General features: G+C 36.3%; 1 protein-coding gene across 1 annotated transcript in view; it reads left to right on the top strand.

The window, feature by feature from the left end:
• Positions 1 to 14,485, top strand: part of THSD7A (thrombospondin type 1 domain containing 7A) — a 261,280-nt gene that overhangs the window by 139,466 nt on the left and 107,329 nt on the right. Inside the window, exon 5 of the mRNA XM_072327327.1 lies at positions 14,167 to 14,415. Coding sequence (XP_072183428.1) covers positions 14,167 to 14,415 — 249 coding nt within the window. The remainder of the gene's footprint in view (positions 1 to 14,166; positions 14,416 to 14,485) is intronic.

Here is a 14,485-nt window from a genome sequence, read left to right as displayed (position 1 = left end):
TGGATATAGAGGGAGAGTAAAAATGGTCTTAATCACAGTGGTGCTGATTGACACTAGACTTCCTTATACCAGGCATAGAGAAGTTCAGGAAAAGACTGGAGAATCTGTGGGTTTCTAAGAATCTTTGAAGGTTTCTAAGAATAGGTTAGAAACACATATCAGGAATGGTTAGGGAAGTAATCATTGAAAAACTCTGAGTTAGAATTGAATTAGTGTCTGTACAAGGAATTTCAAAGCCAGAGTGCTCAGGCACTGTCAGCTTTTGACTGCAACACAGTCTTGGTGGTGGTACAGAAAGAAGTTGCTCTTACCTCTTCCCTTCCCGGTTCACATTATGCAGCCCACGCTGTGCTGCAGCCCAAGAATATCATTACACTTTAAATACAAAGAATAATTTATTAAACACACCAATTGCTAGTAGCTAGCAGCCAGACATTCTGTTTGAAAGTCTCCAAGATTTCCTACGTTTAAACAAATAATTCAGAACGACAATATTTAGAGGAAGAAAAAAATAAATAAAAAAGGAAGTTGGTGAGGGGAACCTTCCTGTGCTGAGATTCTGATAAATGGCACAAGAAAGATAAAATATAATTGGCAATTTATGACATACATTTCTCATCATCTTTATACTTGCTCTTGAATTCATTCAGATCAGTAATGCTGTCTTAATTGCAGAAACCTCAGCATACCATAAATGCACCATATATTCAGGCTGTAGCAGGGAAATGGATGAATTCTGTTGCCTGAGGCAGAGAAACAATAGATGGTACAATGTGGGAACAATTCTTCATTGGAGAGAAAATGATATAAATGATGCAGTGGATATTTTGATGTCTAATGAATACAATTTTATGTTGTAAATGTAGAAAGGATTTATAATATAATAGTCTTCCCAACAAGCATATAATCTTTTTTCTTCCAGTTGCATAGTGAAAACAAGAAAAAATGGTTAAATGTCTCCTGTGAGAAATACTAGCACTGATACCTTTGCTTTTAAAAGACCAAACTATATGTCAGCTATACATCTATCAGTTTATTTTTATTGTGTTCTTTACTCTGTGCTCAAATGCTTTATTCTATGGTTACCTTTCCAGAATCTCAAACAATAGAATTATTTTTCCTACCTGGGTTGTCAGTGCAGCCAGTAAAACGATTTTATAATCTCCATCTATAGTAGGCATGTTACTAAATAATATGACAAGTAAGGTGACTGGATAACCTGCTGTGCTCATGTGAAATGCTCCTCAGCTTGAATAGTTCATTTTCAGTGAATTTTGACTTTAGTAATCAGAAACAATCAGCCCCCTGGCAGCGTGACTGGAAGGAGAAAAACCCTCAGGCAAGTAATATTTTTGCAGAGGTAGCAAAATTGATACAGTATAAAAAGGGTTACAAAAAACAAGTTTCAGAAGGATGCTCCAGAGAAAATGATTCTGTAAAGCTGTCAGCAAAACTTCAAAAAGGCAAATTCTCTAGACACATCAGCACACCAGTCATGGTAAAGAGAAGTGAAAAAAGAAAATCAAAGTGTAATTTATACACTTCATTGCCAAGTGAACAATACATAGTCTCCCGTGAAGGATGAAATATTGGATTTTGTATTGCTTGTTCTGCAACGAGGTACGTGTTATACGGCCTACATTTGCTTTTTTGTTTCCTTCAGTCTGAAATTCTGATGCATTGAAAGCATTTTAAAAATAGAATTAGTGGAGAAGAGAGAATTCAATTATTAAAACTGTCTTCAAAATGACTGCCCTGGATATGTAGCAGAACTAAAAGAGTGTCGCTCTTAGTGTAGAGGACTGATCCTCTGAAATGTTTCCTCTTTTTTTCTGATGAAAGTGGAGTCAGTCAGAGGTCCCACAGAGAGCCATTAGACTAAAAACTGGCAGTGTAGAGAAACACAGTTTGTGTGTGTGTTTAAAAAAAATTGGAGTTGCAACTCTTTGTGCTATTACAAGTTGTGATGTTTGTGCCTCATGTTAAGCCTGTTGTTTTCTATTACAATTTATACTCTGTTTTTGTTTTCTTCTACTTCACCAGAGTTTTAGCATTTAATCTCAATCATTCCTTCAAAATTGTTTTCCTGAGCAGACTTGCAGATAAAATATTAGCAAAAATGTTTTGGATGTTTTTATATAAGCCTAGGAAATAATACTTGTCTTTTGCAATGTTTTAGCATTCAACACCATTTCGCTGAAAATCTTTGCTAAGTAAGATCCCTCTGGACTCGGGAAAGGGTATGCAATTTGGAATGACAGGAGTAGGTTATGGACACAAGCATTTGTAGGAACGTGGAACAGAATTACTGTTCCTTCTTGATATGTATGGTTCTGTACAGAAATTCCCTGACAAAACGTATCAAGTTTCCCTCTGGTTGGTTGGCGCATCTCGCTCATGGTGACAGGCTGTGGCTGTTGGGCCAAAAGGCTTCAAGTGGGATTGTATGTAAATTATGTTAAAGCTATGAGTAACTATTAAAACAAACAAACAACAAAAAAACACAATCATTCAGCACAATTATTTCCCAGTTGTTTGAATGTAGCTTATTATCTGCTTAAGGTTCAAAAAAGAAGCTCCTTTCTGCATGGGAGAAGAAATGGAAGAGAAGTAGGAAACAGACCTTGCAGCTCTTTGGCTTCAGTTGCCCCCCAGAGTGATTACTGATCCCTTACAGCATCTTTGTAGCAGAGAATCTTCTGCTTGTTTGAGAAGCAGAAGAGTATTGATGGCTTGAAGTTATAATGCGAGAAGCATTGTTTATATTCAGGGCTTTTATTTATTTGATGAGAAATCATATGCAATGGCAGTATTGGATAATGGTGGTGGGAAATAAAAGCATTGAAAAATTAAAAAAAAACCAAAAACAACAAAGCTTGGTTTAGCTGCTTTATACATTTAACAGTACAATCCTTTGTCCTCCTTGGAGAATAATTATTTACTGTTTCTTATCCCCCTCACTGATTCTGTGCATTTGTACAATACCTAGTGAAATATATCTGTACGTCATGATGAATTAATCTCTCTTGGAATGATACCATTGCTGTTCTTTACTTAATATACTTTGTATACTTTACACTTTAATTCCAGGTTTGGGAGAGACTGAGTTTTTGTTTCTTCCAACATTTTATCTGAGAGAAGAGAGTTGATAATGGAGTAACAATTATTGAAGTGCCCTCCTAATTTTAGGCACACAATTTGAGGTATATCGTGCCTGATTTTTCATGTTACTTCATGTAGACCTGTATTTGCATAAAGCACATCCACTGTACTTGTTACTGACCATAAGTCTTTAGCTGGATACCCAGAGAATTAGAAAACAACTGTCTGATTTAGGCAGATGAGCAAGTGATACTCAGAAATCACCAGCTAGAAAAGAGACAGAATCTGATCTTCTAGGGTGTCATTTTTATTTCATTGGTCTATCTCTGTCCTAACCCAGTGCTCATCTCGTGAATCATGGAACAAATGCCTCCTTCCACATTATGAGCTCTCACTGTCCATTATCATTTGCGTGAAGACTGTGAGTTACAAAAAATATAGCATAAACCTGTCACTTTCCATATGCCATTGATCTTGAGAAGGAGAAAAGTCATCCTGAGGTATATTTTGTGAGACAGAAAACAGAGAACTTCAGACATACAATGCAGCAGCTTTGTTTGTTGTTCCCTGTCATATAACCCTTGCTTAAAAACAGCCTTTAAATGATTCTGTTCTCTGGGCTTCCCCATGGGACATAAGGCAGAAAGGGCAGTGTGTGAAGGAGGCAGTGGTGGTGGTGAAGTAGCTTCAGGGAGGCACAGTGCAGGAGTACAAAGGGATGGGTAGCAACACAGAGTGGGCTGGTGGTAGAGGTGAAAGTACATAAGCAAACTTCAGCTTGGTAAGTGAGGACCTAGTGAAAGTATGCATGTCTGCATGTCTGAAGGAGACTTCTTGTGTTACTGGAAAGGAAGCTCTGTAGCCATTCTTGTAGAGGAAGTCTCCAGGCCCACCAAATTGTGGGAAGCCGTAGAGGGTTCAAGTAGCAGAACACCTGTAAATATCTCATATTTGGATAGTGAGCTGTATGCAGTTGTCTTGATAAATTAACTTGGAATTAGTCAGAGCACGTGCTATTAACAAATGAAGAAGAGAGAAGACATTTATTGTGGAAGAAAAACCTCCTGATAACTAAAAACTGAGGAGTAATTGTTAGGTGCATTGAGATACAAAATTGTAAGATATTATTAGAGAAACAGGATGCAAACATAATTACTTCCCTACCACTTTCCATTCTGTTTTTAGAATTTCCATGAATGTGAAAGTCAGCAGCTTCCCTATAGATTTTTAATGATATTTTGTTTGAGGCAGTAGATGCTGTGGAAACACATAATATTATTCAATGGGTGTTTCTTTTTATTCTACCTGCTCCATCATCCTACCGAGGCTGCTGTTTTGACAGTGGCTTGTCAGTGTTGCTCTACATCTGACACACCATGCCAAAATCTAGATTTAAGATGGAAATGTACACACTGTGCTGAGTAAATGAAACACCAGCAATGAACCATTTATTTATTCACGCTGTATTTTAATTCTTTTCACATAATGAACAGTTGTTTTGTTGTTTAGATACATAGCATTCATATATTTTTTACAGGAATCATCAAGCTTGGGTGCTTTTTGAAATAAATATTTATTTAGATACAAATAATTAGTCTTACCTAGCAAAATAGAATAGTTTGTAATATAATGAAAGGCAGAACTGATACTCTGATGATATCCCTGGCCATAAATTCTACAAATGAACAAATTAGTGCTATGCGTGTGTTCTAAGTAGAATTTCTACTCTTAATTTAGTTGGAGATCAAAGATCTCAGGGCCTAATTCTAATTATTACTGACCATCTTAATAATATTCTTCTATACTGCATTTTTATGCCTTTTTTCTGCCTCTTCGTGAGAGAACAGGTATATTAATTGACTTTAACATTCCAAAATAAGCATGTAGGTTGCTCTGAAAGTAATGCTTCCTTTTTATTTTCATGGAAATTACAATAGCTACAAAGAACACGATTACATGATTTGATAGAGCAACAAAGCACTATATATATAATTTATATATATATAATATATATATATATGTATATATTTAACATAGTAGCCACTGTCCGCTATGCATTTTTTCCCAGAAATTAGCTAAAGCCTGCATGCTGTGCTCACAAAAATCTACACCAGCAGAGGGACCCACCATTGCTGTCACCACTGTTGAAAAGCACCATCCACCACCTCATATGCGCTGTCTCTGCTATTGCCCAATAACCTCTTGTTATTTAAAGATTATTTGTAATGTGAGATGTGTGTACTTGTCACTGTATTATTGGATTGTAAAAGATACTACCTCTGTCTAACCAATTCCACTTTCTTGTCTTCTCAGAATCTTGTGATATCTGTAACAGCACCACAGCAACTGTTGCCACTTGTTTGGGTGTGGTAGAATTTCTTCTTGTCTTGCCTGTATTAACCAATATATTTTCCTTCCACACTTACTTTCTGTTTATTTTCTTCCATACCATCAGAAGCTGAAGTGGTTTTGTTTTCTTCCAAACTATTTTGGCTGTACGTATTTGTTGGCAGGATTAATGAAACTGTGAAAGAAAAGTGGGAATAATGTTGTGAGAAGCACTTATCTGGAAAGTATTAGGACTGTAAACAAATAAGAGAGGCCTTATTGTGTGATTCTAACAGACCATTATACTGTGAGGTACTAACATTTCCTCAGAACAATGTACAGTACAGCCAATAACAAACAGTGCAGCTGTGGGAAAAATGAATCAGAACTATGTCATGAGGGATACTCATTACATTCATCACCAGGAAAAAATGCAGGTGCATTTTCAGTAACCTTTAAACAAACAAGTGTGTTCCAACCTTAAACTGAAACTCTCAAGGCTGACTAGACTTTACAATTTTTATCTTCGCAGTAACTCTTGGGCATGATATAAATAATGGATTTAAATCAGCTTTCTACTATCTCTTCTGTCTAGCACCTGCTCAATAAACAGAATTATTCTTTTCATTTAATTTTATTTATGAGAAAATAAGCTGGGTTTTCTATGTAGCAGAGTTTATAAGTCTATTTCAAAATTTCACTTTTTATGTAAGAATGGTAGGGTTCATATTTGTGTTTTTAGTGATTAATACACCCCAACACGCTGTGTGAACTCTTTGATGAGAACACTGTGTAGAAAATATAATAGCTTCTTGTAATGGATTGGGACACTGTGCTTGTTCTTTTTTCCATATACTGACTCCAAAATCCCTATTACTTATAAAGAGCATCTCTTAGGGTTCCATGGTGGTCAGTAAAGAAGAAGGAGACACTACATCAGCAATATCATAAACTTAATCCCAAATAACACAACTGTCTAAATTCAGCATAATTGCTGCTGGATTTTCTATTACAGTCTGACCAATGAAGTGATCATTCAAGATTGCTGTAAAAATTTTTAAATGATTATATACATTAGCAACTAAAAGAGAGATTTAGAGTAAATATTAAGAGAAAAACAAGACATTATTCATTTGTGGTTCTAGAATGCCTTGCAATAGTCCTGTGTGACCAGCTTAGAGTTTCTTTGCTGTTTAAGTATTGTTATTTTGGAGGAGAATAACAAATTGATATTCTTTCTTTGTCAGAGACTTCCTCTAGATTTAGTGTGCCCTTCAATCAAAAACATAATCCCTGAAAGCCTGCTTGTGTATGTGTGTGTACTGTGGTTTTCAAGTATATCTAGTGTTGGTGTTCTCTAAGTCATTTGTTGTAAGTCCGAGTCTTTCTGCAGTCAGATTTGTTTGGTTAAATGATCTTATATGACAGTGGTTTTCATCTTGTGGCTGATGGAAAAGGCCGAACACCATTTGGCTAATGACACAGTGTCTGATGAGATCAACCAGGATTCAGGAGAGGCTGTGTTAGTGTTCCTGATGATACCGTTTGTTAGGAGAGATGCCTGATTGTGTGCAGGTCATGAAAGACTGGGATTGAGTCACTTTATTCTGCTTTAAGGGAGCCCAGTGTGCTAAAAAATCCTCACTTTTCTTCCTTAGTATATAGATGAAGCCACTTTAAAGCCTGTTAAAGGGTTCTGTATTTCTTAACCATGTTGGTTGTGCTTTGATCTAAAGCATTCAGAAGAAGCTCCCTTTTTCTGTTCAACTGCTGAACTACCTTATCTTACACTCAGAGTAATAGTTTTTTCCCTGTCAGATAGCCTAGTTTTTAGTTGCCATTTTCACTTCTCTTGAGTTTTTAGTTCATTCATTCAGACTTGGGTGTTCAATTATTATAAGTTGGTAAGGTTTCACTTTGGAATACAAGGAGAGTTTGTATATTTTGATAAACATGGAGTAACCTTCAAAACAAATGAAGTTCCTTCAGATTCTAGGGTAGAACTGCTCAGCAAACAGAGGGGAAAGCTGGATCGAATCCATTCCTTAGACATCTCTAAGGGGGTAGCGTATCTAATGCCTGTGTTTTCTTTGGTGTGGTTCCTGACAACAGAGGTAGGCATATTTTGGGTGAGTTTGCTGATGTGCTGAGCTCTCCTGATGATGGTTAGTTGTAGCTGTGTCTGTTTTCCACATCAGGAATGAGGGTAGGTCAGCCACATCAGGACTAGAGCAGCCTGAGTAAACCTATAAATGCACCTACAGAGAACTCTAGAGCAAGAAGGGCAAAGAGCCTATGGATGTGGTCTACTACCACATCAAATACTGATTCATAGTTGAAAGATCACAGTTTTTAGTTTAAATGTAAAATTCTGCTTAAGTCCTTTTTCATTACAACTCTAACCCCTGGCTTTTGTTTCCTGTGAGTGAGAAAAGTTTATGTTGGCATGAGTTTCCCTGCTGAACCACAGCCATGCTATTCATTTCAGAAGTACAGGAGCCTCTGTATGTAATTAAATGGGAAATCAAATAGAGAAAAAAAAAATATATCAGAATTACAGGAGAATGCATATGGTAATGGAAAGTAAGGAGTAATAGCTCTAATAATGTCATTAAAGAAACCAAACACTGAATGTTGATAAAGGTGAAGGAACGATGAAGACATGGTAGAGTAGCGCAGACAAATAAAAAATGTTGAACAGTTTATTTGGCTTATACTGACTTTGTCAATTGGTCTGTGTTAACGTTTTAGGTAAAAACAGTAAATAGTAGTTCTTGTTAAATTTCAGCACTGGGTAAATTAAACAAATTTCTTGTGAACAATGTTCTCTCTGCTGTACAATTTTAGATTTAAATTATGAATGCTGCATGGAAGCTCTGTAGTATTTGAACATGAAGAACAGTTGTACTGGGAAAAACAGCAAACTGATCTTCAGAATGATGTCCCCTTAACTTTTGGATTATTCACGTTTCTTCTTCTTTCAAATTCTTTGGGGCATCCTCAGAATGTATCTTGGAGAGCCCTCAAATCCAGGCCAGTTTTACATGTCAGAGTTGCCCAATTAGCAGGAAAGAGCCCATGATTGTAGGGTATAACTGTGTTAAAACAAGGTGAGACTAGGCGAAAGAAATCTTTTGGAAATAAGAAAGAGACATATGAGGACCAAGCTTAGAGAAGTCTCTAGGCTCATCAGTGCTATTGATAGAATGCATAGAGTATGGTTATGCAAGGCCTAATGTCAGGAAGTGAAAATAACAGTGTGTCTTTAAATCAGAAATAACCTATCTATGGTTATTGGTGAGTAAAAGTGATGTGTAACTTATGGCTTCCAAGATGAAACAGATGCCAGGACCTTAGCCAGGTTCAGATAGTAACTGCATTAATTCACAGAAGAAAAGGGTTCTTCAGTGCAAAGATGTAACTTGTAATTGGGAAGACCTTATGCTAGTTTACTGGAAAATGGGAGTGTGCTGGAAAAGCGTGACCAAATACTTGACCTCTTTCCATTCGTGCCCTCTTTTGGCTATTGAAAGACAGGTATTTGTAGGAATCATTGGTTAGAACCATCTTATTTGTATTTTCTCATTAAATTTTCAGTTAGAAGTCCATCAATGTGTGGAGGAAAAACATACACAAAAACCCTCACCTGTAGATGGAAGTTATAAGATAATGGAATAAAATAAATTAGATAACTTACAGAAAACTTATTATTCTGTATCAATGTTGAGATCAGTAAGGAGTCCCAAGTTTTTGCCTTTATATATTGGGAGTAATAATAATAACATAATAATTATTCTATGATTATATGAAAATAATAATCAAAAAAATCCTAGTTGGACTTACAGACAAGTTAATTAAAATCATTTCTTCCATAACTTTTCTACACAATTTAAAAGATAAATGTTCAGACTAAGACTACAGACACTTTAACAGGTCATTGGCATATTAAGACAAATTGTTTTGATTTTTAAAAATTATAAAAGTATGATTTACCCTCTAACAGGAATTTGGGGTACTTTAGAAAAAACTGATTTACTGCTTGATTAATGCAATTTTATCACACATATAAAAGTTCTGTGAAAAGGCTACTTTCAGCTACCAACTTGCTCATTAATACACAGGTACTGTGGTGCATTTGCTCCAGGCCTATGACTCTACCTTCATTCTCTTTGTTTCTGTAGCCTCAATTATCCCTGAAATTACTTTGAAATTCCCATGGGGAATCTTCTTATCTGAAACAATGTTTAGTTTTTTATTTATTGCTGCAAAGAGCAAAAGTGAGGCTGCAGAACGTGACTAAACACAAATTCCTAACCACACATCTCTAAAAGATGTTGAGCAGCAATTATGGCCTATCTTTTGCCCTTTGAACTGACATCATATTTTCTTTACTTCATTTATCTAATTCAAGTCTTTGAGGTTGGAAATAGATTCAGTGTTGGATTAATGGCAGTTAGACTCATTCAAGCCCTGTTACATTTACTTGGTTTTGCCTTTTCTTTCCACACTGTCATCTACCTGTTTATAAGCCCTAATTTTTGCTTTCCCATCCTATGTTTAATTTTAAGTGATACTTCCTTGAAGCACAACCTTGCTTCAAATAGTATAGCACACTGTACTCTGCCAAAAGACAGATACATAAGGTGCTATATTTTGACAGGACAGGTTTTCTTTTTTGTTGTCATGCATGTTGTGTGTTTGTTTTGTTACTGTTTTGGAAACAAAGAGAAAGAAAATATATAAACAATAATACCACATACACACAGATCTGCACTAAAAGTAATGCCTCCTATTTTATTATGTTGGCCCACAACGTCATAGGTAGATTTTGGTGGTATGGCAGTAGAGGTTGAACCTTCCCTCCAGTATTCCATATTTTGTTGACATGTAACAGGTGGGAACAGAAGGAAATCTGACAGAACAGCATCTGACATGGCCTGTATGCGAAGCAAAGTTATTCCACCAAATTACTCCGTGAGGTAAAAATTACACCCACTGACATCAGTCAACATTTGCTGAGCATTTTATGTAGACCAAACAGTAGATATGAGCACAGGGAGGTGGTAGGTGGTGTATTTCAGCAGTGGTGACAGTGACAGTGGATTATCTCCACTGGTACAGATTTTTACGAGCATGGCATGCAGGCTTTTGTTCATCACTGGCAAAAATGCATAGTTAATAGTCGTTGCTGTGTGAAAAATAGTGTTTTGTAGTGGAGAATTCACTCTATGAAATAGCATAATTGTGCTCTTTTTTCCATGGAAATAAATAGGAGGCATGACTTTTGCAATGGCAAATATGTATATTATACATAAAAAACAAGTGATGCACAATTACTCACCACTCACCAGTGTTCAAGCAGCATCTGTCCCCTTGCCTACTCCCCTTCATTTTTCTAGGTTTCTTTTACATTATGCCACTTGGTATGGAATATTCCTTTGGCCAGTCTAGGTCACTTGTCCTGGTTTTGCCCCTCTCCAGCCCCCTTTCTGGCAATACAGTATGAGAAGATGATAAAATGAGTGTCCTTGATAAAATGATAAGATGAATGATAAAATTAAATGTCCTTGACTTCACTGCTTAGCAATAACTAAAACATTGGTGTGTTAACAACATTGTTTTTCTCCTAAAACCAAAACCAGCATTGCACTATGAAATAACAACTCTGTCCCAGATGAAACTGGCACAATATCACAGCTTATTCCTTTCCTGTACACCCTCATCACCTTTCTTGCCTTTGATTTACACACAGATATCATTCCTATAGACCGTGGGCCATTCATCTAAATTTTCCATGGAGTTGATTTAGTCCATGACTTTGGGCTCCCTCATAACAGTCTTTCAGGGCAGGAGAGATGATGCATGATGTTGAGTCTAAATCTTGTTTTGTTAGAATTCATTCTTCTTTGATCTAGATGATTCTTACTCTAATACCATTATTAAGGCATATAACAATCATATTAGTGATGATACGCAGTATTATACAATTGCTAACTTCATACAGTTCAAATTATTAGCTGTTGTCACTCAATATCAAATCAAATCCCCTTGAGTTAAATAACCGACTTTATCATCCTTCCACATTACCTACCATGTGTACCCAGGTCCTTGAGGAAAAGTGATCCTACAAATAAGCTTGTCTTTGCCTGAAGCAGAAATAACTCAGGCTGTCTTCCCAGCATGTTTTTTCATGTTCACTACAGATACTTGATTTCCTTCTACAGTACATAAGAGGTATGATTGAGCAGGTCTAGCTTACTTGGCTTGTATTTGAGTGTCCCAGCACCCACTGCTCTCAGTGTGGTCTTTAACACTCCATTGTATTATTCAGTTTTCCCAGAGGCTGGTTGCTGCATGACAAAGGATGCTACATCCCCACTCGGTGTCATGCTCTTTGTGGTTATTTTGGAAATGAATAACATTGTCTGACTCACTTCTTTCTGGGGTGACCTGTTGCCATAAGATTTGTCAGTCACCAGGATAATGATTCAGGTGGTGGCATGGGACATATCTTTTTGAGCTCGATTGCAGCTCAAGGTCTCATTTCTCCAATCCATTGATCTACCCAAAGAACTAGTACACTTTGTGTTGCAGTGGAGGTTTCCTTTGTCCCAGAAGGAAGCAGTCTCTGTATGAAGCCATGTAGGAATCGCAGCCAGAGACAACTTTGGGGTTTTGATGGTTAGCTTCAGTGTAAAAAGAGAATTACTATTATTTTTAATAAAACAAACAAACAAGAAAACAAACAAACAAACAAACCCATACTTCTGAGACTGAAAATTAGTATTTTTCAAGTAAAACCTCTCCCAAAGAAAATTAGATTTGTGAGGTCCACAGCAAAATATTATATATCTAATTGATCTCTTTAGTTCTCACCAAAGCTCCTTTGCAGTGGCAATTTTATGCATCTTCACTGGCAAGATGCATGTAAAATTAAATTCAGCCTCAGTCACAGTATAAGTAAAGAAATTGGTTTTATCTTCTCTCCTAGGAGTCACACTGGAAACAAACTTGGGATGAGGCAATGATTTATCATCTGTTCACTGATTTGCAAGTACTGTTCATGTTAGAATCCATAAGGAATAGATCTATCCTCCAGTCATTAAAATGTGTTCCTTGGTGGGATAAATGAATCTAATACCAGAAACTTAGTAATTTCTGTATTGACTTTGTCAGTAGTTACTGTAGTCCTATGCCAGATGGGACTACAGGAAAATGAAAAAATGGCCACCAGGCACTATCAAGGAACAATTTTCTCAGCAGCTTTGAGTGTCTTTCACCTTAGATAGGGTATAGTTTCTGTTCTAAAGCATAATAAATGGTGTATGTAATGTATATTTTTTGTTCTGTTTTGTTTTCCAACTTTCAAATAATGAGAACATGCAATTCGCCTTATGAAGAATCATATTACATTGAACAAGCCTATGAAACTGCTCAAAAGATACTGTTTAAACACTAAGTGTCTTGGCTATTTCTTTTTGTCTATTCCCTTTGTATTCCTCCATTGTCCAAAGTATGTTAGGGATGTACTAGGGATAATGGCAAGTATATCTGTCTAGTCTTTTCAGTATCCATATATTGACCACAAATCTGTCCAGCTCCTTTCAGAACCTGCTGACTCTAACTCCAAAACCAAAGGTTTTCTGTTAGCAAGATGCAGAAGTACTCTTTCTTTTTAAATAGATCTCCTGTTAGTCTCATCAAGGATCCCTATTTCTTGTATTTGGAAGTTCTGTTAATAGCAGTACAACAGGATCCTGGCTATGTGTATAGAAAAGTTTTACATAGCAACAGAGTTGTTGTTAGCATTAATTATTCTGTATGGTAGTGTGTGTTTGTTTGTTTTAATTAAAACAGTGAAAGTGCCACTTGTTATGTTGATTATTGGAATGATCGTTTCATTGTGCCATCTGCAGATAAATCTTTTTCCTGTCTAACTACTTTAGAAGCCAGAATTCTATTACAAAACAGACTTAATATGCATACCTACACTGCAGTTATAATGAAGGAGTTAAAGTTACAATCAGTTTGTGTTTGAGCTTCAGTATTTCTCATTTTCCTATTGTAAATGAAGATGGAAAGTTAGAAATAGGTTTGTTGGAGGGTAACTTTAGAAAATGCAAAGGCATTTAGAAGGAGAAAATTTTGCTGACAACCTATACGCATACATAATATGTGATTAAAGCAACTAGATAATGGAAATGAAATGACAGAATCATGTGAACAGGAAATTAAGGCTATGGTTTCACTGTACCAGAAAAGGCTCTGTTTTAAGGGAGAGGTTTAGACCATGCAGTATTACTGTGGCAATACACCAGCTGATAATAAAGCAAACAGTGTCCAAGTATTCAATATACATGACTTCATTCTGTTATTCATCTTTCATGCATTTTTTGTTCCAAGACAAATAATTGTGCATACCTAAAAACAGAAAATAAGTTGTTAAAAATTTTATTTTCCCTTTTGCATTTCATACATACTTAGAAGTTTTGTATTTTAATATAAATATAAGAGATGACAATGCTAATCATTTCTAATGATATAAATATATGTTTTGAATTGGTTTAACAAAAGGCACTTTTACCTGACTTTTCAGATCATATACTTGTGGGTTGAAATCTAACAGCTTTATAAATATTGACTGAATTTGCTTGTTGCAACAGACAGCATTTTTCTGTAGGAGTTCACATCTCTCTGTTCATATATGCTGAATATTGAAATGTTCTTTTATTCCAGCTTTTGCAAGCAGGACAAGTTGCCAATTACATTCCAGTCCTGTGTGATCACTAAGGAGTGCCAGGTGTCAGAGTGGTCAGAATGGACCCCCTGCTCTAAAACCTGCTTTGACATGACAACCCCTAAAGGGAATCGTACAAGATCACGGACCATTAAGCAGCTCCCTATTGGCAGTGAAAGTGAATGCCCTCAATTAGAAGAAACAGAGCAGTGCATAACTCAAGGAGATGGTGTAGCACCATGCATTACGTAAGTTGGTTCATTTCAGTTCAGTTCTCCCTATACAAAAATGAAAAATTTCAATTAAGCATGCATGGCC

The sequence above is a fragment of the Excalfactoria chinensis genome, chromosome 2 (genome assembly GCF_039878825.1).
Source record: "Excalfactoria chinensis isolate bCotChi1 chromosome 2, bCotChi1.hap2, whole genome shotgun sequence".
Lineage (NCBI taxonomy): Eukaryota > Metazoa > Chordata > Aves > Galliformes > Phasianidae > Excalfactoria > Excalfactoria chinensis.
The sequence above is the reverse complement of the archived record's forward strand: the minus strand, read 5'-3'. Positions and strand labels throughout refer to the sequence as shown.